The sequence below is a fragment of the Trachinotus anak genome, unplaced genomic scaffold (genome assembly GCF_046630095.1).
Source record: "Trachinotus anak isolate AG129_WGS33_773 ecotype Australia unplaced genomic scaffold, CSIRO_AGI_Tana_v1 ptg000013l, whole genome shotgun sequence".
NCBI classification, from domain to species: Eukaryota; Metazoa; Chordata; class Actinopteri; order Carangiformes; family Carangidae; genus Trachinotus; species Trachinotus anak.
The window spans coordinates 6,738,512-6,762,885 of NW_027273864.1; the positions used below are offsets into that span (position 1 = coordinate 6,738,512).

At 39.4% G+C, this 24,374-nt stretch overlaps 1 protein-coding gene across 7 annotated transcripts in view; it reads left to right on the forward strand.

Annotated features, from left to right (window-relative positions):
• The first annotated feature begins 1,492 nt into the window (after positions 1–1,492).
• Positions 1,493–24,374, forward strand: part of itpr1b (inositol 1,4,5-trisphosphate receptor, type 1b) — an 86,042-nt gene continuing 63,160 nt past the window's right edge. For 6 of the 7 annotated variants that reach the window (XM_071493923.1, XM_071493922.1, XM_071493925.1 and 3 more), the window contains exons 1-13: positions 1,493–1,707; positions 2,864–2,977; positions 6,371–6,441; positions 16,562–16,677; positions 16,821–16,907; positions 17,786–17,944; positions 19,810–19,908; positions 20,085–20,168; positions 20,307–20,453; positions 20,627–20,731; positions 20,977–21,021; positions 21,121–21,150; positions 21,686–21,840. In XM_071493923.1, the coding sequence (XP_071350024.1) occupies positions 2,886–2,977; positions 6,371–6,441; positions 16,562–16,677; positions 16,821–16,907; positions 17,786–17,944; positions 19,810–19,908; positions 20,085–20,168; positions 20,307–20,453; positions 20,627–20,731; positions 20,977–21,021; positions 21,121–21,150; positions 21,686–21,840 (1,190 nt within the window). In that variant the 5' untranslated portion in view covers positions 1,493–1,707; positions 2,864–2,885. The remainder of the gene's footprint in view (positions 1,708–2,863; positions 2,978–6,370; positions 6,442–16,561; positions 16,678–16,820; positions 16,908–17,785; positions 17,945–19,809; positions 19,909–20,084; positions 20,169–20,306; positions 20,454–20,626; positions 20,732–20,976; positions 21,022–21,120; positions 21,151–21,685; positions 21,841–24,374) is intronic. The other variant, XM_071493929.1, reaches the window with a different exon arrangement.

Consider the following 24,374-nt stretch of genomic DNA (forward strand, 5'->3'; position numbering starts at 1 on the left):
AGGACACTCTTAACATTTGTGTATTCCCCTTTACTCCATTCTCATTATCCCCATGCATCCTGTAGCTAAGAAACCAAATTAACAGCTCATCAGTGGGTCTGGTTGATGCCACTGGGCCCATTTTAGGGATGAAAGTGCTCTTTCTCCTCCTGTGTCTCTCTGTCTCTCATTCATATTGCAATTAAGTATGAATAATCAAGCTTTTACACATTTCAGATGTAGCCATCTACTGATGCAGGCTTTAATGGAGATATTGGAAGTGTGCATATTCACTGTTTGGAGGAATTACACACAAGCACTGTGAGGACTGTTTGCCTGTTCTTTATTTTAAGTTAGTGGTAATTTTTGTATCGCATAATGTTTCAGAATGTTTCAGTGTATGAAAGAGTCTGTTCCAATTCCCGTGAGTGAGAATGCCACACTGTGATTTTAATGGGTCAACTGCAAATAAACCAGATCACTCAAAGTTGTGAGACTAAGGTTTCCAAAGTTTGTATTACAAACTTAAAAACCTGATGGTCCATTGACCAAAACCAGAAGATGCTACCTGTACTGCAAGATCCTCCCATACAAGCATGGTTTACAGACCCAGCAATATTCAACAGTGGTCTCTTTGCATCAAAATGAAAAAAAGAAAAAGAGAGAACATACATACAAACACGGCATCACCTAAACAGACTCCAAAGGCGTGTCCTCATTACAAATCCAGGAATCTGACTGCCAGTAGCCGAGTCAGTGTTTCTGACAGGAGACAGCACACACAACTGATGGCTTTATCTCTTGTCCTTTCACATTTTGACACACACAGCACGACCCCCTCTTTGTGGGGCCGTGTGCATGCTTCTGTTTTTGACATTATATACATCAAATAATGTAGACATTGACAAAAACCTCCAGTCACACAGATTTAATCATTCAGAGACATGTTCACTACAGGCCACAACATGTGACATGTCTGAGGGAGCTGTTTGTGCATAGGCGGAGACAGACACGCTGCACATGAGCTTGCTGTGCTGGGAGTTTCTATTCTTTTCTATTGTAATGGAAACACTGTGGACCCAGCTTGATCAGTGAGATGTCACCTGCTGATTGATGGTTCAAATAAAATGAAGACTATTATTTCAGCATTTGTAGGATTTTATGAGTTAGCCTCTTGCAAATAAACATCAATCATCATAGTACTCATTATTGAGATATACATGTGTATGTTTGGGATGAATAAAGTTATTAAACTGAATTAAATGTAACAATTGAAAAATATTACTACTAATAAGAAGAAGAAGAAGAAGAAGAAGAAGAATGATAATTCATGAACTAAAAAAAAAAAAAAAAAGGCCTTATTCCTGTCATGACAACACTGCCTCTTTGAACCGGGGTCTCAGTTTCATGTTGTGAGAACTCGTCATAGGTTTTGCAGGCGCGTTTAAATGCCTAAAGAACCACATTACCCAGAGAGCTCCGCTGCAGTATAAATAGCAGCGAAAGGGGCGTTCCCTCAGCGACATGTGGAGGAGGTAAGAAGCGGATTGTTGGACGCATTCAGCTGTCAGAGATAACGCCGCTCAGCCCGCTCTCACCTGGAGGCTCCCCACCATGGACTTAACCGAGGACAGCGCTGTGGACGTGATCCTGTGCTGACCCACTTCTCCACGCGTTTCTCCCTCTCTCCCTCTCTCTGCCCGTGACGCCTGGTCTGGTGTGTGCCAGGTAAAGTCCTCCTCTGTCTCCTCTGTCTCTGTCTGTCTCTGTCTGTGTTGTTCGTTTTGTCTCAGGGCTGCAAGGAAGTAGCCCACGCTCTCATTTGTTGCTGTTTTTATGCCACAAAAACAAACAAAACAAACAAAAAAAAAAAAAACACGGAAAGAAAAAAAAAAAAAGAGGCGAGTTGATGTTTTAAATCTGGCGAGCCGGGATGTTTGTGTGTCGTTTGGCGTCTCAGGAAATAGTTACAATGCGCCACAAAGCGTTTAAATGACAGTGCGTTTGTTTCCCAGCTGTATGGAGTTGTGTGGGACATCTGACCGTGGGTACGTGTCTCCATCATCCACACCAAGCAGTACTAGCCTGTGGAAACAAACGCAACATGTCATGCTTTTCTCCTTTAAGACAGTACCTTTTGATGCTGCGGTGTTATATACTGTGAGTTTATGCAGCATCTCAGGGTGAGCTGATGGTAAAATTGAGTGTGGATGAGAATAACATCTATTTGAAACAGAAAGGGGAGAGAACACGTAGACCACTTAACCTCTATAAGTGTTGTTGGGTTCTGTCACACAGGCTTACATATGCTCACTGCCTGGGAACAGACTAAAGGATGGTGACCTAAATTCAGTATTGGCTTCACACAGCTAACAATAGCGCACTGCTCATATGAACTTTATTTTGTTCTTTGTTTCATTTCTGGTAATTCTCTGCATGTGGGTTACAGTTGAATACGCTGTAAAGTTATGCATTTTAACAATCCCACTCAGTTGTGGTATTTATGTCTTTTTAAATGTGTGATTTTAAATTTTGCTCATGCTCTTACAGTAGGTGGTGCTCTGAGGATGGGCTAAAAAATAAAATGGTCTGGACCCGAATGACCACAAAGTCCAGCAATAGTGAATTCATTGTCATGAAAGTAATAGTTCCCCTGTATGATCACTGTTTACAGCTAACAGCTGTTGACAACCTGTTAGAAGACATAATCTGCAAAAAGCTAATGTTCAGTACTTGTAATTAAAGTAACTTTTATAGTAGAAAGAATATGTCGAAATGTCATTGGTGACTTGTTTGTGACTCTTTCAGATAATCCATAATGGTTGGATTAGACCTTGCTTTATGTCATGATGCTTTAACGGCCTATGTTGTTAATCTTTTGCAGGTGTAGTCAACCCTGAGCAATCATGTCGGACAAGATGTCTAGTTTCCTCCATATTGGGGACATTTGTTCCCTGTATGCAGAGGGCTCCACCAGTGGATTTATCAGCACTTTAGGGTAAGTCTGCTTTTTCTATGAGGGTCTTCATGACCTTTTCACTGTCCCCACTTTCCCTTCTGCCTCTTGTTGAACAATCCCAGGAGAGGTTGGTAGATAGATGGAGCCTCAGACTATATTGTGCCATAGTACAGACTATATAACTACTGTGTTCCTCAGTACAGGCTACCAAATAAACATAGTAGGTCATGTAATGATTTACATGGTTGCTTTTTTAAGTGAAAGAGATGGTTGAACAGATGGGGTAGTATAATGGCTGGATTCATACAGGGGGTGGACTTAATACATCTGTCTGGTCTGTGGCAGTTACCGTCAGGTTCTTTACTCACCAAGAGCTTTCTCCAGCAATGGAAAGCAACACAAATGTTAACTCTTGTTTCATGTCTTTTTCTTCTACTGAAGTTAGCACGCCAACCAGCTCATCTTGTCACTTTCCACTCACGGTAGCCTCCAGTCTGCCCTCAAGTAGTAGCGCTGCACAGATGGCACATTATAACCTCTGGTCTTTTAAACGCTTCTATTGTTTTGCCTCTATTTTTATCACTTTTTCAACTGAAGTTGGCATGCTAAACCGCCCGTCACCTTCTGATAGCAAGTGACTGTAACGTCTACTCTGCCCTTCTAATATCTTGTCTTGTTAATGTAACAATGGCTGAAGCTCTTGGCAAGACTGGTACGTTAACAGCTGTTAATGCTAGTGTTTTTACAAATACCCCTTTTAAGTTTTGTGGCTTGTCTTGTAAACGCAACAATGGCCACTCCCAACAACAAGCCACGTTTGGCGGCAGAGAAAGTAGCCTCTTTACAAGTAGCCCCTTACAAGTAGCCCCTTTAATGTATTTTATAGTAAGAGAAGCATATTTAATAGAGTTTGCAGATCTTTAAATGAAAGCCTGTACAAGAGAGCCTGGTGAGGTTTGTTTGTCCAATCTCAAAGTTACATACACACAAGTATGTGCTTCTTGAGACAGTCAATGTGATGACTGATTGCAGTCCGAATACAATTTCATCTTTATTTGAAGGTTTTGCCTTTATGAAGTGTTGAATCACTTTAATAACAGTGTCTGCCTCATGTTTTAAATGGAAAGACCGAGGTAGTCTTATTTGAGAAGTGGTGGTTCCGGTAGAAGTTATTTCTCTCCTTTTATTTCCTTGATATTCTGGGGTTCTCACCTCAAATTACCCCATCTCTTTCTACTACATGCTGAACACCATTTATTTAAGCACTCGACATCTACTCTCCTCCCTAATTGTAGGCAACGAGTTAAAAATGCATCTCATTATGTGCGCAAATCTTGACGTGCAGTTAACAGTCACATAAATAACCAAAGGCCAAAGGAAGAAGAAGAAGAAGAAGAAGAGAGGTTGATCACTGTTGTGAATGTCCCTATCCAGCATATCTGACGTTAGATTTCTGCAGACAGACTTCATCAAGCCTGTCTCTCTCCTCTTCTCCCTTTCTATTTTCTACCCCAGTGTGTTTGTTTTTCTTCTCCCACTGTGGAAATGAGCACAGCATCTGTGTTGTCTTCTCCTTTTTAATTGCTGCAATCTTCCGCCTCTTGCCGTGTCACTATTCTATTTGCCAGTCACCAGAGGCCGTGCCGAGCCCTCCTCCTTGCCACCTCTCAGAAACCATGCTTTCACAATTTAGTGTTCTACGTCACCCACCATGGCAACAAATGTGTGCACAGCTTCGAAGACTGGCAGCGCGAGAGCTCATTTGTCAAATTTACCATCTCACACACACACACACACACACACACACACACAAGAGAAGAGCTTAGAGGACGTAACTATAAATAGCATTATTGTATTAAGTGTTGCTTTTGCTGTCAGCGTACTAAATGTGACCCCTGGCAGATGCCTGCAACCACCTGGACCACCAGCTCAGAAAGGGGACAGCCAGCATCTTGATGCTAGGAGGCTGGGATACAGGCATGAAGCCGTCTCCCAGAATGCAAGAGGAGGTCTTTTCTTGACCTTGGACAATGACAATATCAATGATCCTTAAAACTCCTGCTCATATTGGAACTTGGCCCATTAGAGCATCAGTGTGATTAAAGCTCTTAGTTCCTGTGGAAGAGAATCTCACACCACGTGTTTTCTTCCCTCATCATCCCAGTGCTCCTGCGGTGCAGTGTATACTGCAGGAGCTATAAAAAGATGCAACTGACTGGACCGGCCAGAGCATCCTACTGAAGCGTTGTTTGTGCTGATCTACTACCTCATAGTATTCCCAGGGGTTTCCCTAGAATTCCTGTGTATTATATTGCTACTAAGTTCAGAAAAGTGTTTCACCAACATACCTTGAATGTTGTTTGGTAACACTGCAAGACAAGTAGGAATAACAGTGTTACAGCAAAGAATAATGAGGTAGCGCAGGTGTTGCATTCATCAGGATAGGTTGTGGTTCCCCTCTTGGTCACAGGTACAATGATAGTACAATCTATCACTGCTGCCCCAGTTCAGAAATCTATGTCGTCACTATGGTCTCTCTGTCCGTGGTTGATAGCTGCTGTGCACCAAACATTTCTCCTCATAATACTCACTGATATACACATTTTAGGCAGGAATGCAGGGCATTTCCTCTTTAAGAGGGTTGTAGAGATTTATACAGTTTAGGCTGCATGTTATTAGACCAACACTTTGAAGTCAGGTCTGAGCACAAGGTCCTCCCTGTGTCTCTAACGTGATGTCTGCTGTCAATGAAATATGTCTTCATCATGCTATTCATGTGTTACAAATGAGCTGACATCTCTGATTAAATTAAACCATTTCTATGTCCAGTCGGCCTTTTTTTACATAGCAGGAAAAGCACAGATGTTACTGACACTATTAACGTTTATTCTATTCCATTTAATTGTCCCAGTATGCCAGGCCAGTGAGTGTGCATTTACAATAACAGGATCCTGGCTTGACTGACACATCTAAATGGAATGCAGTTATTAAATAATATTATTAATTACATCTGGGATTTTCCTGCATCGACAAGTTTCCACTGTGAAAAAGGCCCCTGGTGACCACGGTATACAGTTTCTGGGGCATAGTGACTGTTAAATGTCTGGAATTGGATAGTAGCAGAAAATCAATACAGTACTTACAATTCTTCATAAAAAATTGATAATTGTGTCAGATTTTAGATTTTTAACTGTTTGGGATTTGGGGTACACAAGCTGCACAAATGGGCAATATAATGAAGATTATGTGTTGGTTTGTATTAGTTAAATTAGTACCTTAATTAGGATTATATTGTAATGGTAATATAGTTTTGATTGTTTGTTTATACATTGGAAATGAAACCTTTTAAGAATGTGTATTGAGGTTTAAAGTCTATTTAAGTTGCATTTGTCATAGATGTGTGACTCATCATAACAATGGCTGTGTCCCCAGGCTTGTGGATGACCGTTGTGTGGTACAACCAGACACAGGCGACCTCAACAACCCACCCAAGAAATTCAGAGGTAAGCCCTCAGAGTCACATATCTCTGACCTAGTGATGTCTTTATGTTTTATGATAAAAGTCAGGATTACCGGCAGTTTAAGTGTATTTTACCTGAGAGTATTTTTCTAATGTCGCTGTAGTAGTTTGACGGTTAACAAGTTGAGTAACAGGTTTGATTCCCTTGATGTGGAACAGGTGTCTGCTGTAGTAATTGCTGCCAGTTGTGGCCATTGCTGTCTTTTGCAGCCAAGATTCTTTTGAAACAGGATATGTTTAATCTCAGTGATGTTTTTATTGGTTAACTAAGGCTTTGGCCACATTTAAAAAATACTGCAAAAATATGTAAGACAAGATGAAACAGACCTACTGCAGATCATTGACATTTTCTTCCATTATTTTCTTTTAGAGAAGCATAATACAAGTATTGTATCAGTATGTCATGAAATTAGCCAAACCAAGGCTCTTCAGGTAGATAGGATAGGCACTGCCTTGTGTGAGTCTTAGCAACATGCAGTTGTATATCTTGTGCTTTGTTTTTTGTGTACTTTTTTTGGCGGAACATATTGCGTTACTTTGTTTTTTTTCTTATGAAGTGTTGGTTAAACGGTTCTCTGTTAAGTTGTTGGGAACGTGGTTTGTGTTGAACGGGAATATGTGAATTTGTAATTTTTCTCCTCATGCTGTTAGATCTTTACTAAAAAGCCATTTATGTGGAAGATGTGTAGTATGTGGCTGTGGTGGGAAAGAGTTCCTTTTGCCTTCAGAGCAGCTTGAATTCTTTGACGCAGTTTTTTGTTAACAAGGTGTTTTGAAATACTCTGTAGTGGTTTTCCTTCACGCTGGTTCATAGTTGTCAGTTCAGTGGTGCTTGCATATTTTAAACCATGTATTCATGCTAAGACCATCCTCCTCCATCAAAAGGTGCTTTACTCAATTTAAATTCGGAGGCTGTGCAGGTTGCTGGATTAAATTGAATCAGCCTATGTTACGTGGTGAGATGGTAAAAAAAAAAAAATAAAATAAATAAAAAATATATATATATATATATATATATATATATATATATATATATATATATATATATATATATATATGAAAAAAAGGGTTGACTGTAGTGATTATCACCTGGTTAGCAACAGTGCCCATAGGTGTTAATGCAGGTATGCTCACTAAAAGGACGGAGCCATAAAAATAAATTTGTGGAGTTTTTATGACAGATTCTGACCCTGTCACGAGCGTGTCACTACAGAAAGGGACTGTCATCTAACCAGAGGCCAACAAGTGTAGCTAAGTGTATTTTCACATTGGCTGCCAGGTTTGCTGGCAGGTTTCTTAGCGGGGTCATTAGTAAATGAATTAAGAGTGAAATGACGCAATTGCCAGTGTCAGTTCCATCTACTCGGAACAGTGTTCCTTCCAAATTAAATTAAATTCAATTGACTGTTTTTATATATGGGAAGCCTTGCAGGACCTTATCTAACATTTCCTTGTCACTGACATAACTGATGCTCTCTTGTGTCATCCTTGAGTGATGATAAGCAGGAAGAGGATAAAGCACACACACACACACACACACACACACACACAGACTCAATGACTGTAGATGACTGTATTCTCGAAGATTCTTTTACCATCCACAGATTTATAGATAAATGTGCACATTATTACATTATTTGGTATCATGTAACATTTCTTCATATTCATATTGGTCACAACCTGAATTGAACCTAAATTTCTCTGAATCAGAATTCTGCTGTATGAAGACATTCATGACTGAAAATGCAGACAAAACTAGCAAAATCTAGTGGGTATGTGCTTTAAGAAGGCCAATAAAGAGCAGAGCACAGTCTCTGACATAGTTTGTTTATATCAATGACTGTCCTCCTTTAGAAAATGACCCATAGGTCATATGTGACCCATAGTTACGTTTAGCTGATAGGTGACATCTAGCGGCCATGACAGGAGCAAAGGGAAAAGTGCGGTGATGTAGTTTATAGAGTGACAAAGTCCACATCAGGAGGAGGTTGTGGTGGATGGATGGATGGATCAACAAAACACGGGAGAGCAGTGTTTCGATTCGCATGTGAAACCAGCAGTTTGTGTTGTTTCCATTATTCATGGCTGTTCCACTAATTTAACCATGTTGTTATTATTGTAACTATGACATAGATCATCTAATGTGGGGGAAGTGCTATTTTTAACCCAAAACACAATTTTTTCCTAAACCTAACCAAGTAGTTTTATTGCCTACACCTAACCAAGGCGTATAGTAACCATGGCGGCGAAGGTAGGTACGCCACTCTCTGTACAGTCCGTGTGTGTATTACTGTAACCATGACAATCAAGGTCCAGTACACCTGCCACTACAGGGGCGCTACTGTAAGAGATGGCTCATATCAGAGGTTTGAAAGAACGACCTATATGGGTGTCCAGGTTGGAAGACTTGTTGCAGGAGGATATACAGTATATGTCAACACTCCACTTGCTCTCCTCTTCAGAAACTGATGTAAACTCTACAGGTTAACGGCTTTCGATAAAGATGGAAATTTTATTTTATGGCCCCCAGAGGGCAGACCTTTTTACATTGATATATCTCCGCTAGTCTAGCAAGACTCAAACAGCCATGTCGTCCAGACACAAGTAATTGTCTTCTATCCATTTCATGTCATGGTTTTATTTTTGTTGCTCACATGAAAGGTTTCTGTCAGACAGAGTTAAGCACCAGGCCCATGATAGCAACCTGCCACTATATCTTAATATCTGATAACAGGCTCTAACCTGCAGCATGATGTTAACATGATGACAACATAGAAAGGCTAACAGCTATTTGGCTTAAAATACTATATATATATATATATATATACACCACAATGGTATGTTTTACCTATATAAAAAAAAACTTTAGCTCTTGCGATTGGATATTGCACTTGGCTATATTTCAATTTCAGTTAATTGTTCAACCCTAATTTAAATTATTGTACAGGGTATCATAGGTGTATGTCTCTGAAATGAGACCAATTATCCAAAGAGTAATGGTTCTACTGAAGAATGTTTCATTGAAAGACTTTTATTGTCCCAAAGAGGTACTCTCAAGACTAAGTATATCTCAAGAAAAAAGCAAAAATTTGAGAACTTTTAGGCATTTGTCCTATTTGTGACTCCTTTAAAGAGAGTCACTGCAGGTAAAAATCATCCAGCAGTAAAGTTTACACAGGTTTCAAGACATACTATGCATACGAGATGGATGATGGATGGCGACTATTGCATGTAGACACTGCCTTAGCATACACTAGGTGAAGGTGTGGTTAGTAAAAACAACCTTTGTGAAATGTAAGTTTCGAACTGTTGCTGAGACAGTAGCAGAAATGTGCTGAACTAAATGTTGTTTTTTTTATTTGGTAGGGTTTATGATGTCGTTATTAGTGTTTTTATTGGATCACAGTGTATTCTAACTTGTTTGTAACACACTTTTCAATGCATTGTGGTTGAATACAACAGCACCACAAAATACAGCCTCAAAAAGTATCACTGAGTTGAGTCAATACAGAAATGATAAGTACCAGTCTGAGCAATAGCTAGCATTTATGGAAGTTTTTGTTGTTTGCAGGGCTATTGTGTTGCAACACAGTACATCTCTCATATCTGGAAATAGTGATTTGCAGTGAGGCAGTTGTTCTATTGATTATTCTGTATCCAACGTTGCTTGTTGGACAGTATGTGAGGGTGCGCCCTGTTGATATGATTTTGCAGCTCAGTGATTATGTACTAGCTGTTTCACAGCAGGTGCAGAGTGTAGCTGTTTATCAGAAGCAGGATTATTACACATGGATTTTTCTGAGAATGGAGACATCTCTAACGTGCCAGACCATTAGATAACCTTGATGTTTGAGCTGCACAATGTTCCCTGCTGGAGCTTGATAAATGTAAGACCGATAAAGGTTTATTTTCAACAGTCTTAGAGTGAGTTCATCATGTAAAGTAAGAGGAATTCCTTTGTCCAGTCAAACTGATGGTCTGCCTCACAGAAACCACAGTGTAAAACAAATTAGAACAGGAGCAACGTGAAGGTATAACATTGTGGAGCAGTATGAAGTAGATTAAATCACCAAAACCAGAAATCTGCCTTTACATTTGAAGCAAAAGAGTCATCATTGCACCCTGTGTACTTCACATATTAACCCAGAACTACTGAAGCCACCACAATTATAGTCTTAACTGACAAGAGTGGATTGTGTGTTTATTGTGCTCACAAAGTAAACAATACATAATGAACTGAACCATGCATTAAGAGAAGGGCACATAAGCTGCAATTCAAATCATTATTTTTTCTATCATTGATTGAAGTGATGGACAAAGACAAGTGTGCAGATTCTATTTAGTAGAAATTCTGTAAAATTTAACATTATAAAACTGAGATATGGATTCAGTAATAAAACAAAAGACTTGAGGCCTAAAAATTGTAAATTTGAATTTGATTTAATTCAGTTTACGATTTTGAGGGTAGATATTGTGCCCACTGTATGAAGGATTAATTTAAGAAAGAGTTCATTGTCTCCCTGTAAGATGTCTTCTATGGCTGCATGGTATTTGTCAACCCTCTATATATGTAGGTTTGCCATATCCTCTTTCCCATCTTTTTTTGACTCTGGTTCCAGAAATAGTAAATTCTGAGAATGACCATATCATATATTCTTTACCACAACTGATGCTTAAGGTCAAATTGCAGGTTTATTCATTGTGTTATATGCTACTATGCTACATGCTGTACCAGCTTTGCATTTAGCAGCCTTTGTGCTTTATAGACTGAGTGGAAAACAGATGGGTAACTGTATTTTATGATGGGTAACTGTATTTTATGGATTTAAACAAGCCACTGCCTTTCTAGTCGAGGATGCAAAGAAACAGCTTCACTTGTCAGCTTCTAACTGAGCTATTCAAATTATATTCAAAGCTGTGGTCTAACACCACAGAACTGCAGGAACAGCAGAGTGACGCAGAGTGACTAAACTAACTGTGCCACTGGTATAAAGCGCTGGCATCTTTTAGTTAAACCATGACCATGACCACATAATTCACAACTGCAATAGCAGAAGTAGACCTTGTTAGCTAGGCAACAACTAATAATAAAATACCATGGTGCCACATGTTGCACTTTTCTATTATGTTAACACTTTAACCCCTATTTGAGAACATAGTACAGAACATATTATTTAGAGTTTGGAATTACGGATAATTTTAACGCAAGCACAGGTTGCAGACTCTCCTCTCTTATTAAGGCCAGTGTTAGACAGGTAAAGTGTACCAGGTCTAAATCCTAACGTCACTGTTGAGTATTTATAGCACACTTAAACCTGATAAATGAAATGATGTAATGTGTGTATACTCTTGGCAGTGATACAGCTCTGGGTTCAGAGGTACCTTGTTAGCTGAACTTAGACAATGTCACATGTGTTGGTGTGCTGTATAATGTTGTGTATGAGACTCTGTATCCGCTGTATTTTGTGAGCATTCCAGGGAGTGTTTTCTGCAAAAGAATGGAAACTTTAAGCTCTTTATTCATGTTTACTAATCATTAAAGGCTCATAAAATACTAAATAGGAACAACTTCTTTAGTATAAAGATTGAAAGCTGTTGACAGCGTGTTCTGTGGATTACCCAGAGTGACCAGGACATTGTTCCTAGTAAAGTGTTGCTGAATATTTTTATGTGGTGTGTTGCACTATGGTGGTGGCACATCTCAAAACATGGATAAATAAAACCAAACCATTGTCAAAGCTCCCAGTGTTGTACATAATGTATATAAATTTGTCATAAATTAAATGAAGCAAAATGAAGGCATCACTCAAAATTACTGATCCAGAAAATGGCCAAACAAAATTCATAGTATTAAATATATATAATATGTATATATTCTTCACAATTGTGCTTTGAGATAACTTCTGATGTAAATTGGTGCTATATAAATAAAACTCTAAAATGACTGAAGCACAACTCATTCTTTTGTCAACAAAAACAGATTTCTGCGCATAGAAAACCAAAATGAGCTGCCCTGTTACTACATGCCTTTTATGTAAGAATATGTTAGTTTGTTCTTAGTAATCCCTTGTTGATAAAATTTGCCAGAGACACGGTTGCACGCAAGGAATGCTTAGTAAACATCACATTCCAGCTTTATACTACGTCTCAGTCTGGGCCCAGTTAACAAGGCCAGCTATTAACACAGCATGTCAAGATGAAAACCATTATTAGTTTGCAGTATTTATATATGCGATTGATTAAAGGCACAATTCATCCAAACTACAAAATACAAATGAATGGATAAATAAAATAAAAAAATGCCTTTTACTCTAAGTGGTAACGCTGTGCAGATAGCTGCGTTGTTTGCAGAGATTTTTCAGTTAAAAGAAAAAAAAAAAACAAAGATGAGAGATTGCAGTTGGTGGCAAATCATCTGAATCATCTGACATGAATAAACAGGAGTCTCACAACAGCATTGTCTGTCAATTGTTGTGTTCACTTCATTGCTGATGAATAGTTAGTTTATAAATAAAACAGAGCATGGGTGTGTAGGAGTTTATCTTCACGAACTTAGTGAAGATAAAGGCAAGAAAACGGAAAGTAAATTAGGTGTGAAAAACCAGCAACCATGACCTTGGTGTTTTGCTTCACAGGGGAAGTGACTTATAGTGAGATGGCTGCGGGCCAGTCAGTACATTTACATTTACATCTATACATTTGGCAGATGCTTTTATCCAAAGTGACCTACAAGTGAGGGACAAAGTAGTAGTAGACAACAACAGTGAAAGACTGACTGACGCAGGATAGACTGGTTGTGACCAAAGTCAGAACAAGAGGCTATCGGGTCAATATTCAATATTATCGAATATCGTGATATTTCATGGTACCCACGGGTCCTGGAAACTCTGGAAAACAGTTGTTAAGTTTCCCAGTCATTGAAAACACAAGGAAAGTGAAAGAAAAAGTAAAATGTTCTGGAAAATGAAGTTACGGTCAGGACCAAGTTGACGTTCAAATGGTAGGTTAGTTTATAGGACGACAATAGTTTGAATCAGTTGCTATCGGTTTTGTTTGGCAGCGCAGTGAACGCACCGCGAAGTTGCATCTCAAGCCAACAGGATGTATGATTTATAATTATATATATTAAATAAAGAATGTAAGTTACATTATCCTTTTAAATGTACAGAAGTCACTGTAGGCTGCCAACGGTGGTAGTTTTTATTAGGTGTAAGATTAACGTATTCTTCCCAATTGGTTTTAACTGTCTAATAATGTGTTAGCATGTTTGGTGAAGTTGCTGAAGTTGACGAGTTTGCTAGCTTGTTTTGCATGTAGCTAAAGGTTTAATGTTTGTGATTCAGTTCTGGCTGGGTTTCAAATGTGTGTTGGTTCATTTGTGAGAGTTGGATAATAGTAAATGTGAAGCTGGGGTCAATACAATACTTGGGAACCCAATTGTATGTTAGTCAAACACCGACTTAATACCCAATTTTTACTTGCTAGCATCTTTTTGTTAGCGTTGTTCAGGTAAAACAGCTCATCATGAAATGAAATGTTTAACTTTTGCAGGAGTGATACACCTCGTTAAAGACACCTCTTCCTATTACCTGGAAAGGGGTTAGTGTGATAACCTGATAAGACCCAGCAGCAGCAAATAATCTTAGCAAAATTCACCTTTGAATCGCATAAATTAATGATTTTTGGTCAATAAAATTGATGACATTTGGTCATAATTTCATAATTAAGGGAGGATTTCTAAATAAGAATAGCCAGGTATAGTCTGCAGTCATTTTGAATCAGACTTCTGCAGATAGTAACATATTGGTATAAGGCGTGATTCCTGTCTTTCACATGAATTAGATCATCATTGAAAAAGTCCTGGAAAAGTCCTTGAATATGATTTTTTAGTTTTGTCTTCCTTGCTGCATTACTGTACATTGTACCTTGGCATAGGACAAATACAACTTAGAACCTCTGTTTAGTGGCAGCATCGCATGATACTGCGATATAATTTTGTTTTTTTCTTACAAAAAAAAAAAAAAGATAGAGAATATACAACAATATGTTACTGAAATAGATAAATGTGCACCATTAGTGAAATGATTGGCTACAGAGTTTGGTGTCAGAACAAGCTTTTTGAGCAACAAAACTAAGTCAAAATATTGTAGTCTACACACGGAAAAAAAAAGAGTACAAAAGAAACTTTATTTGTTAATGTTGCACAGCAGTAACAAGATAACTTCTCAATCATGTAGCTTTGTTTTTATTTATACTTTTGTTGAATTGGGTGAGCAATAGAAAAGAGTGTTGTTGTTAAAAAACCATGAACATTTATGCTTTGTACCATTTAAATAATACATTAATTCACTTATTTTCCCCTCATCCTTTATCCCCTGGTCAGTGCTGTAAACGAATAACCCAAATACCTCCTTCCTTTCATTTTTTTCCTCCTTATTTATTTTCTTCTTTTCTCCTTAACCCCATTTGCTCATTGTTGTCAGGCAGATATTCTCCCAGTGCCCCATTTTCTCCATTCCACCTTGGGCTCCTCTCTTCCTGCCCTTCTTCTTTCACCCTGTGCCCCTTGAGGCCTAATCCCTGGACACTCTTGTGTTGGTTGTATTTTGACAGAGTGGCTATTTTTACCCTGGTTACAGCCGAATAGTTCCCCTGTTAACATATAGCTATACTGAATGTGTATGAAGCTGCTGAATACGAATTAATGAAGCATCTTTAACATATTCAAAACCTGTCTAGTGATTTTTAGTAGCACTGTTTCGCCCAGCAGTGTTTTCTTCCAGAGAGCGTAGAGCTTCACAAAGAGGACATATGTGCATATATCAGTCTCTCTGGCAGTTATGTGTTAGATGTGTGAAATGAGGTCTGTGGTTTTGGCAGGAAGTTTGGACTGACTCGGGGTAGTATGCCAGAAAGTATCAACGGTGCACATTAGCTGGCCCAGTAGCTGTTTGTGTTAACCCACAAAGTTTTTGTTGCTGTTGTTGAGATGCCTTCAACTTTATCAATGATGTTGCCATTGTTAGTCTTCTATTATCCCTGCAATTATTTCATATTACTTTGTTTTGTCATTTACAGTAACATTAAATAATGACTAGGATGCAACATTTATACATTTACAACCAGTAAATGACCAGTATAGTTGGCTCAAAGATGCTTTTTGGGCCCCTGGAGGGAAGCTGTCTGCTTGTTTGATATTCTACACATTAGATGATATTTATTGCTGCTGCCACCAGATCTGTACCCTTTCATACTATATATTTTCATTTTAGGGCAGCGGAGAATAATGTTTGTAATGTTTAACTATAGTTTATAGTAGAGATTATACAATTATAATTAGTGCCATCTCTAATATTGATATGATATCGGACAACATGGGTCATGTAGAACCTCAGGAGTAGCAGGTCAAGTACCATTATTGTCTGAACCTTCAGGTTAATTGACTAATTAAGGTTTGCCCATTTTTTTTTGTTTTTTTTTGTTGTTTTTTTTTTCAATAGAATTTGTTTTATTGTTGACAATGTCTAAGTGTTAACATGATTTTTATGTTTGTTTTCCAGTTTTCCAAAACTTGGCTGTGGTTTTTTGAGCGGCACCTCTTCAAGGGAGCTATATGCAAATTTTGCTATCGCTGCATAGCCAGTGTTAGCATTAACAGCTGTTAACTTACCAGTCTTGGCAAGAGCTTCAGCCATAGTTGCATTTACAGTACAAGAGGTTAAGATGTGCCCTCTGAGCAGTACTACTTCTCTAGGACAGCCAGGATGTTACAGTGTCCTGCTATTAGAAAGTGAGGAGATGGGCCAAACAGGCCAGGGCTAAATGATTAGCATGCTACCTTCAGTAGAAGAAAAGAGGTGATAGCAACATTGGCAAAACTGTAGAAGCTTTCCACCTCTGGAGACAGCTCTTGATGAGTAAAGGAATAAGGTTTGATGCTGAACTCGCAATGTTAATTAAATACTAAACCGTTAGTGTTAATGTTGGCTACGTAGGAATAGCTAAATTTACAAATAGCTCCTTTAAGGTGGGGTCTGGCCGGCAGGTATCTGTAGAAACAAGTGTTAATATTACATGATGTTCTCTTCTTGTCCTTTCCCCAGACTGCCTTTTCAAACTGTGTCCCATGAACAGATACTCAGCACAGAAACAGTTCTGGAAGGCGGCAAAACCTGGAGGCAACAGCACCACTGACACAGTCCTCCTTAACAAACTTCATGTAAGACTAACACTGTTCTGTCCAGAAATATTAAATACTGTAGTGTTGTTTAGAAAATCTGTTTGCAAAAATTATACTATGGAAACACCTCCTATGCTGTCTGAGTGCTTTCTTGAGCATCTCTGTGCCTTGTTCTGTGTTAGCATGCCGCTGACCTGGAGAAGAAGCAGAATGAGTCTGAAAACCGCAAGCTGCTGGGAACAGTCATCCAGTATGGAAATGTCATTCAGGTGCGTTAAAGAACCCATGAGATAAGGTGCTTTGGTTAACAGAACTGTTGCGGTATTTAACACCATGTATGGCATTGTGTGCTTGATAACACTGACTGTAATTCAGTTAAATCGGTCAGTTTTAAATAATTGCTACAGCACAAAGATGTGCTATGAGGTTGTCTGTTTTAAGGTCTCATCTTGTTTTGGTCGTTGCTCAGGGAGGGTTTGCCCACAGGTATGAGGTCATCAGAAACCGAGAATGGTCATTCATTGCTGCTACAGTATGTGACGTGTACAAGGATGATGGCACATACCATGTGGCAGGTCCTAGTTGCAATGTCATTCCAGTAACGGAGTGAACACTAACTGGCTCCTGGTTTACTGTTGGAAATAATTTTAAACATATATTTAACATCTCTTAATTTGTAAAATACTGTATAAGCTTCATGCAGTTCAGTCTGCTGTGAAAACTCTCTGGTTCTAACAACACATGTCATGTGTAGAATGAAGTTGAGCATTAAGTTAAATAAGACGTGGGCCTTAAAAATCTGTAGATCTTATATGATTGCAGGAAAGCTGGTAATAGATTATTTTGGACAGGTCTGGGAACTGTTGATTAAATGGGTGAACAGCAGAGGTCATGAGAAGCATGTTTGGATAGAGAATTTCAAGTACTTAAACAATTTAGAGAGCACATAAAGATGCCAAAAGTTCCAGAGATGCATATTTTTCATGAAGTGTTCCCTCGGGTCCTGCTTTGCCAATCTGTGGCATATTTCCATCTCTGTTTGTTCCAATCTCTGTAATTCCGCTCTCTTTCCACTCTCTGCATTATGTCATTGACAATGGCTGTGTGCCTTGTAACCATGTAAGTCGATTCCTTGTTTTGCCAACAGTTGCTGCACTTGAAAAGCAATAAATACCTGACAGTCAACAAGCGCCTACCTGCACTGTTGGAGAAGAATGCCATGAGAGTGACTCTGGACTCAGCGGGAAACGAAGGATCCTGGTTCTACATCCAGCCCTTCTACAAGCTGCGATCCCTGGGAGACAGTGTGGGTAGAGCGGGGTGTTATGGGATTCAAGTTAATTGTGCTCTGAAATTAAGGATGTATTTTTAGACTTTCAACAGGGTTTGAAAACAGAAGTCACATGGACTAGCTTTGGTTTTATAAGACAGGGTGAATAAGATAACGATAAAGATAAAAGACAAATAACCCAAACTGACCACCAATTCAGGCCACAGTTTTCCCTTCCTTTTGTTTAGTAATCCTCAACTTTCCTGAACTGATAGTTACCTGTCTTGTTTGTGAGTTGTTATTGGAAGCTAGATAAGATACAGTGCATTCGCAGTGTCAACAAAACAGAACTAAGATGTGTATTTTCAGATGATTGAGTTTGGTTGGAATGTTGTGTTACCTGCACAACAAGGCAAGAGAATATGACACAGCCAAACAAGATTGGTTATCTAGACTAACAATATGCATCATGACAGTTTCCTTGTAGATTACTGGTTCACTTGCATAGATGTTTGGTATCTAAGACATTAGGAGGAAGACCATATCTATTCTAGTGAAGTACAGTCTCATAAGAGGTTTGTGCTGATAATTAACAACAATATTTTTTATTTTTTTTTTTAAACTCCCATTTATCAGTTGTTTCAGTAGAATATAGGGCTACAGACAGAGCACACACCCCATGCACATAACCTCTGCTCATCATGCTGCAGTGTCTGCTTGTGGGTAATGAAATTTGACAGAGTTAAGTTGGCTAAGTGGCTAATTAAGTTATACTTTATTAATCACCATGGGAAAATTTACGTTTGATCCGTCTAACTATTCAGGCCCAAGCAGCAGCCCCAGTGAAGAGCTGGGTGACTGACTCTGATTCTGCTGTCTGGGTCAAAGGCAGGAGCAGGAGAGGCAAGAGGCAGTGTAATGATTCTGTTAAAACAAGACTTTCCTCCAAGGTCCAAATGTGCACTGTTTCTTAGCTGGAATAATTAGAACAACAGAGAAGAAGTTGGCTAGTATGGCTTGTATTTGAAGCCAAAAGATTAAGATCAGGCTTGAGTCCAGACTGCTCCTCAGATCTAAAAGTAATCTTCTTGAGATTCTTGCTGCACACTGTTGATCTCTTGTCGAGTTCATCTTAAAACTTTGTGCATCCAGTGGTGGGAACAAACACAAATAAGTCATTGATGATCTGACCAAGGTTTTTTTTTTATTCATTCTTGCTGCTTCCGCCTCCACATATCTCTTTGTGGTTGGTGAGTGATGCTCAGGGTCAGGACACCACCTTAATGATTCTGCCTGAGCCAGTTCTTTCACATACAATGTGGTCCACTACTCCCCCTAGTGTTCATCTAGAGACTAGCATGATCCAATGTACCAAGAGTTCCCATACCTACATGTTATGCTCACCTTGTGAGGACAGGGAATAGCAGTGTTGAAGAATGATTGCTGATACCTTGGGAAGTGACATACTTATGGTTTGGAATTTAAATTGAGTGCTCAATCCCACACAGTGGCCCCTTAGTGCGGCAGTATTTCATCTCGTTTCAAGATTTTCTATCGCACTTCAGAGTCTGTATTTAAGTGTTAATTGAAAGGACATTCATATTCTAGTTCATAATACACCAATGGATCACTGTTTTTTTCTGATTCACATTCCTTTTTATTTCATTTATCCTAACTGAATACCTATTTGAATGCAATGGGCTCACCCTAACATGCCTAACTAGCACTAGCTATGCACTTCTTTACTTGATCTCCTTTCACTTATTGAATAGATGTAGTACTTAGGACAAGGTGTTCTATTGCACTTAAGGTTTAGTGATGTCCCTCACTTGTAAGTCGCTTTGGATAAAAGTGTCTGTCAAATCAATAAATGTAAATGTTTATATTTATTCCTCCTGCAGGTGGTGATTGGAGATAAAGTTGTTCTTAACCCTGTGAATGCGGGACAGCCTCTACATGCCAGCAGCCACCAGCTAGTTGACAACCCAGGATGCAATGAGGTACATGAACATTTACAGTATAGTAAATAAGACACCTGCATGGGTTCCACATTTGCTTCATTAAATTGGAAGATGAAATTTGAGTTTGGCAGCCTACATTATTGACAAGACTTAAAAATCCAAGATGAAATTACACATCTTCACCTTTTAATTTCTCTGTCTCCTCTGCCTGTCAGGTTAATTCTGTAAATTGCAACACAAGTTGGAAAGTTGTTTTGTTCATGAAGTGGAGCGACAACAAGGAAACGATACTCAAAGGGGTGGGTACCCTCATGTTTTTATAGAACATCAGTTTATAATAAGCAATCAACATTTGCATATACCTTAATTAACTTGCTACAAAGATGTAATTAGAACATATTAAAGTTCCATCTGTGTGTGTATGTGTGTAATTGCAGGGTGATGTTGTGCGGCTGTTCCACGCAGAGCAGGAGAAGTTCCTCACGTGTGACGATCACAGGAAGAAGCAGTATGTTTTTCTGAGAACCACCGGCCGGCAGTCTGCAACTTCTGCCACCAGCAGCAAGGCACTGTGGGAAGTAGAGGTTAGCACAACATGTTCTTGAGATAATCCCTGATTATGTCTTTAAAGGTATCTGTCATTGAGCTTTTAGCCTACTAACTGCAGTTTAATGCAAGTGACCCAACCCACCCAGAGAGAAAGCATAATGTTTAAGATTTACTCACGCCTTCTTTTTCATGTCTCTGCCATGACCAGGTGGTCCACCATGACCCGTGTAGGGGAGGTGCAGGCTACTGGAACAGCCTGTTCAGGTTTAAACACTTGGCCACAGGGTGCTACTTGGCTGCCGAGGTGGGTGAGGTGTGTGTCAACTTTTTCACCTTCTTATCTGATAGTGATATAATTCCTTATCCATGCATACTGTTCATGGGCTCTCATATATTTCTGATATCGCAGCATGTCTTTTTTTAAGTCAGCAAAACACTCTGACAGGGTTGGTCTAGAGCCTTGAGGTTATATGGGGATGTTAGATCCGCAGCACAGAGACCAGAATCCCAAATTAATGATGCTGAGGAGGATATTTGACATGTGGGTGTGATTCCCAGGTGAATCCAGACTTTGAAGAGGAGAATGCCGAGCAGCGGTCCTCGGTAAGTCAGCCTGATCTCCTTCCATCTGAGTGCTTAGCAACATCACGCTATTGATCTAATCAGTTGTATTCTGTGGTGGATCTGTGCTTTCTGCTCTAGGTGGTGGACTTTACACCCTTTAATTTCCAGGTACCGTCATATAATCTTTATTTGGCTGCAGTAAACTAGCTGAAGTGTCTGTCATTGTCTTGTCTGCACATACTCTGCGTCATAGTCTCTTTGCTGCTTTGTTGTCCACTCTCTCCTCTGGCACACTTAATCTTGAATAACTCAACTAACTTTCATTTTGGTTGCTTGTGCCCTCGTTTTAATAGCAGTGGGTTACCACAGGGTGCCACCATACGACCATACCACCATCTCAACTGATGCAAGTTTCTCTGTAATTCACCATTTGGTGGCAGTGTTGTACAAACCAATACCGACCTAATCATAGCTGTTGTGTGCACTTGTAGTTCTCATCGATTGGCCCAACAATCTGTAGTGATGACTGAAGCCGGTCTCTCTGATTTGTACAACATGAGTAAGAACTAATAATTGAAATCAGCTCCAGTGGGGGCAGGTAGTGCGTAATCCCCGTCTTCATCATGGTGTAGGATCAGTAATGTATTCCATCACTGGTCTTGATTCATCTAGCGCCCTCTCACAGCATGTTTCCCTGCTTCAGCTGGATGCAGATAACGAAGCATTGCGAGGTCGTCTGCGAGCTCCACAGGAGAAAATCATGTACACACTGGTGCCCGTTCCCGACGGCATGGATATCTCCTCCATCTTTGAGCTGGATCCTACCACGCTGAGAGGCGGGGATTCCATGGTGCCCAGGTATAATACATGTAAACACAACCATGCATATCCAACTCCTGAGTTCATTATACTTCACAAAATATTCTGATCTCACAGAAGAAGAACATGGCATAAGGACATTTAAAAACATGATCATCTTCATTCCTCTTCCTACAACTGCACATTGTGGTTTATGTATGTAAAAATACTCATGGCTGTTAAATACCTGATCCATCAATGCACAAAGAGACAGCAAGAAAGTGATGATCAAACATCTGAGGCAAAGACAGTGTCAGAGACCCCTAAAAGGGAAACTTGTTTCTGCTCTTTGAAGGAAAAATAACATCAGGTATATTGGAAAATAAGGGGGGGAAATAAGTGCAATGACAAATAACTGAACACCACATTGTCTAATCAGACAGACCACAGTGATGTCAAGACTGTCTCAAATCAAACAGTGGCAGCAGTAAACTTTTGACTCATGTGTAGAGCTGAAGGGGAATTTGGAACATAAGTAGGTAGGGATTTTCTGAAGTGATGAGATTCTGTTTAGTGTTGCAACCATGGACAAACCTTTTGGTCTCTCATGCCTGGAGCCACAAGCAGCAGGAGAGAGGACTGTTAGATTGTCCTGTGTGTTAGAGTGAATTTTTTTTCTTGGGCTGGTCACCATGAGATGGTACAATCACGAGCCAAGGAAAGTCCCTGCGCTGCATGAGACAGGAAACCATTGTAGTAAAGTGACATGGATAAAAAATCCTTGAGCTAAAGCCACAAACCAGATGTTGTGTAAACAACACATGTGCCTTCACACATCACCTGGCAGATAAATGCTTTATCAAGACACCTGCTTTGTGCTCCTACTATGTACTAAATTATGTGATATTTCATGCACTTGCAGATAAAACCAAGTTCTTTGTCATGCTGTGTTGCTTACCCATGTCCCTGCTGTGTACGTTCTGGTCTACTCTATAATAAGCCTCTGATTTGTTCCTTTATTCTTGTTGACAGTATTGTGTGAGAGGGAAACTATAGTTCTAAAATTACAATAGCATATTTGTCCCTGTCATTGCACATCAGATAAGAACAGAACCTCTAGACCTCGTGTCAAAGCCCCTATTGTGTCGCATCGTCAGGTGCGTGCCTGTGTGCTGCAGGCTACTGCTGCTAGCACCTCCCATGCCTACCTGAAATAACCCCATCCCTCAGAGTTTAGCCAGGGGACTAATTAATGCCTGGGAGAACCGGTACACAAAGGTAAGCCTGTTAGATTTAGTGGGCGGTTACATAATGCCAGCCATGAATATGCCTACTGTCTGATGTGTGTGCTGAAGGCCTGACAAGCGACACACACCTGCTCAAGCACACACACGTGGAGCAGGCTGGATTCTTTGAGAATGAATGACGGACATAGTTGGCTTGGACTTTACTACATGTAAATGTTTAGTGTTAAATGGACGTGAGATGATACTGTACAGTAATCTGTAGTCATGCCACACACTGGGCTGAGGACAGCCATTGTAAGCAGTCTCCTTCCTGCCCAGGCAGTTTGTTTACATACCTTACTCACTTGTCACTAGCAAGGAGAAAAACAGACACACTAATATGCACTGGTGTACCATGTTACTCACCTGTATCAAAGTACAAGGTGCAATAAATGGTGCAATAAATCCAGTCTTTATTATGCGCATAATTTTCTGATGTGAGGTGTTGATTTATGATCATTTTATCATCATTTATGAGGCCTTAGAAAATGAATGGTGGGCTGTGTTATAACATTCTTTCACTCTGTATGTATGTAAATGAATTATGTAGTACGTCTGATAGGAAAAGGAAGAGACAAATAGCTGTCAAATACACGTCATGTTTAATACAGTCATTCCTAACTTGTAGCTGCTGACCCTTGAGACACACACACACAAATCGCACAGGTAAATACAGAAACAATTACACTGGTAACTTGAAGACAAGCAGCTGGTTAAATGTACCTGAACTTTAAACAAATGCAATCATCCCAGTGGAGATTTTTAACAAGGCAACAACGTTAAACGGTTCTGAATTCACATTTTACAATGTTTTTTGCTTAGATAGGTCACTAACAGTGAGATGAAAAGGGGATTAACATGCAACAAATAGTCCCAGGTTATGACAAAGTGTGTCATCATCATCATCTTCATCAAATCACATACTGCTACTACTACTGCTGCTGGTAATAGTTCAGGTTTCTGTCTTTCCCCTAATTCAAATTCTTATGCACATTAGCATGTTTTGACTGTGACAACAGAGAAAAAAGGCCACAGGATGATTAGAATTGAAAGGTTTTATTCCCTTGGGAACATAAATGTGCTGTTCAAATGTCTTAGCAACTGGATCAGCAGTCTGTGAGATATGTTGTGCACTAAAGTTTATATTTTAGAGGAGAAGAAAAGAGTCCACCTGCCTGTTTAAACCTTTCATTTATCTTCTGATTAGTCCTCACAAACACAAGCGTAAATGGTGTTAAAACAAATATCTGATGCTTATGAAAAAAAATGAAGAAATCAGAATCTCACTAAAGGACAACATAAACTGAA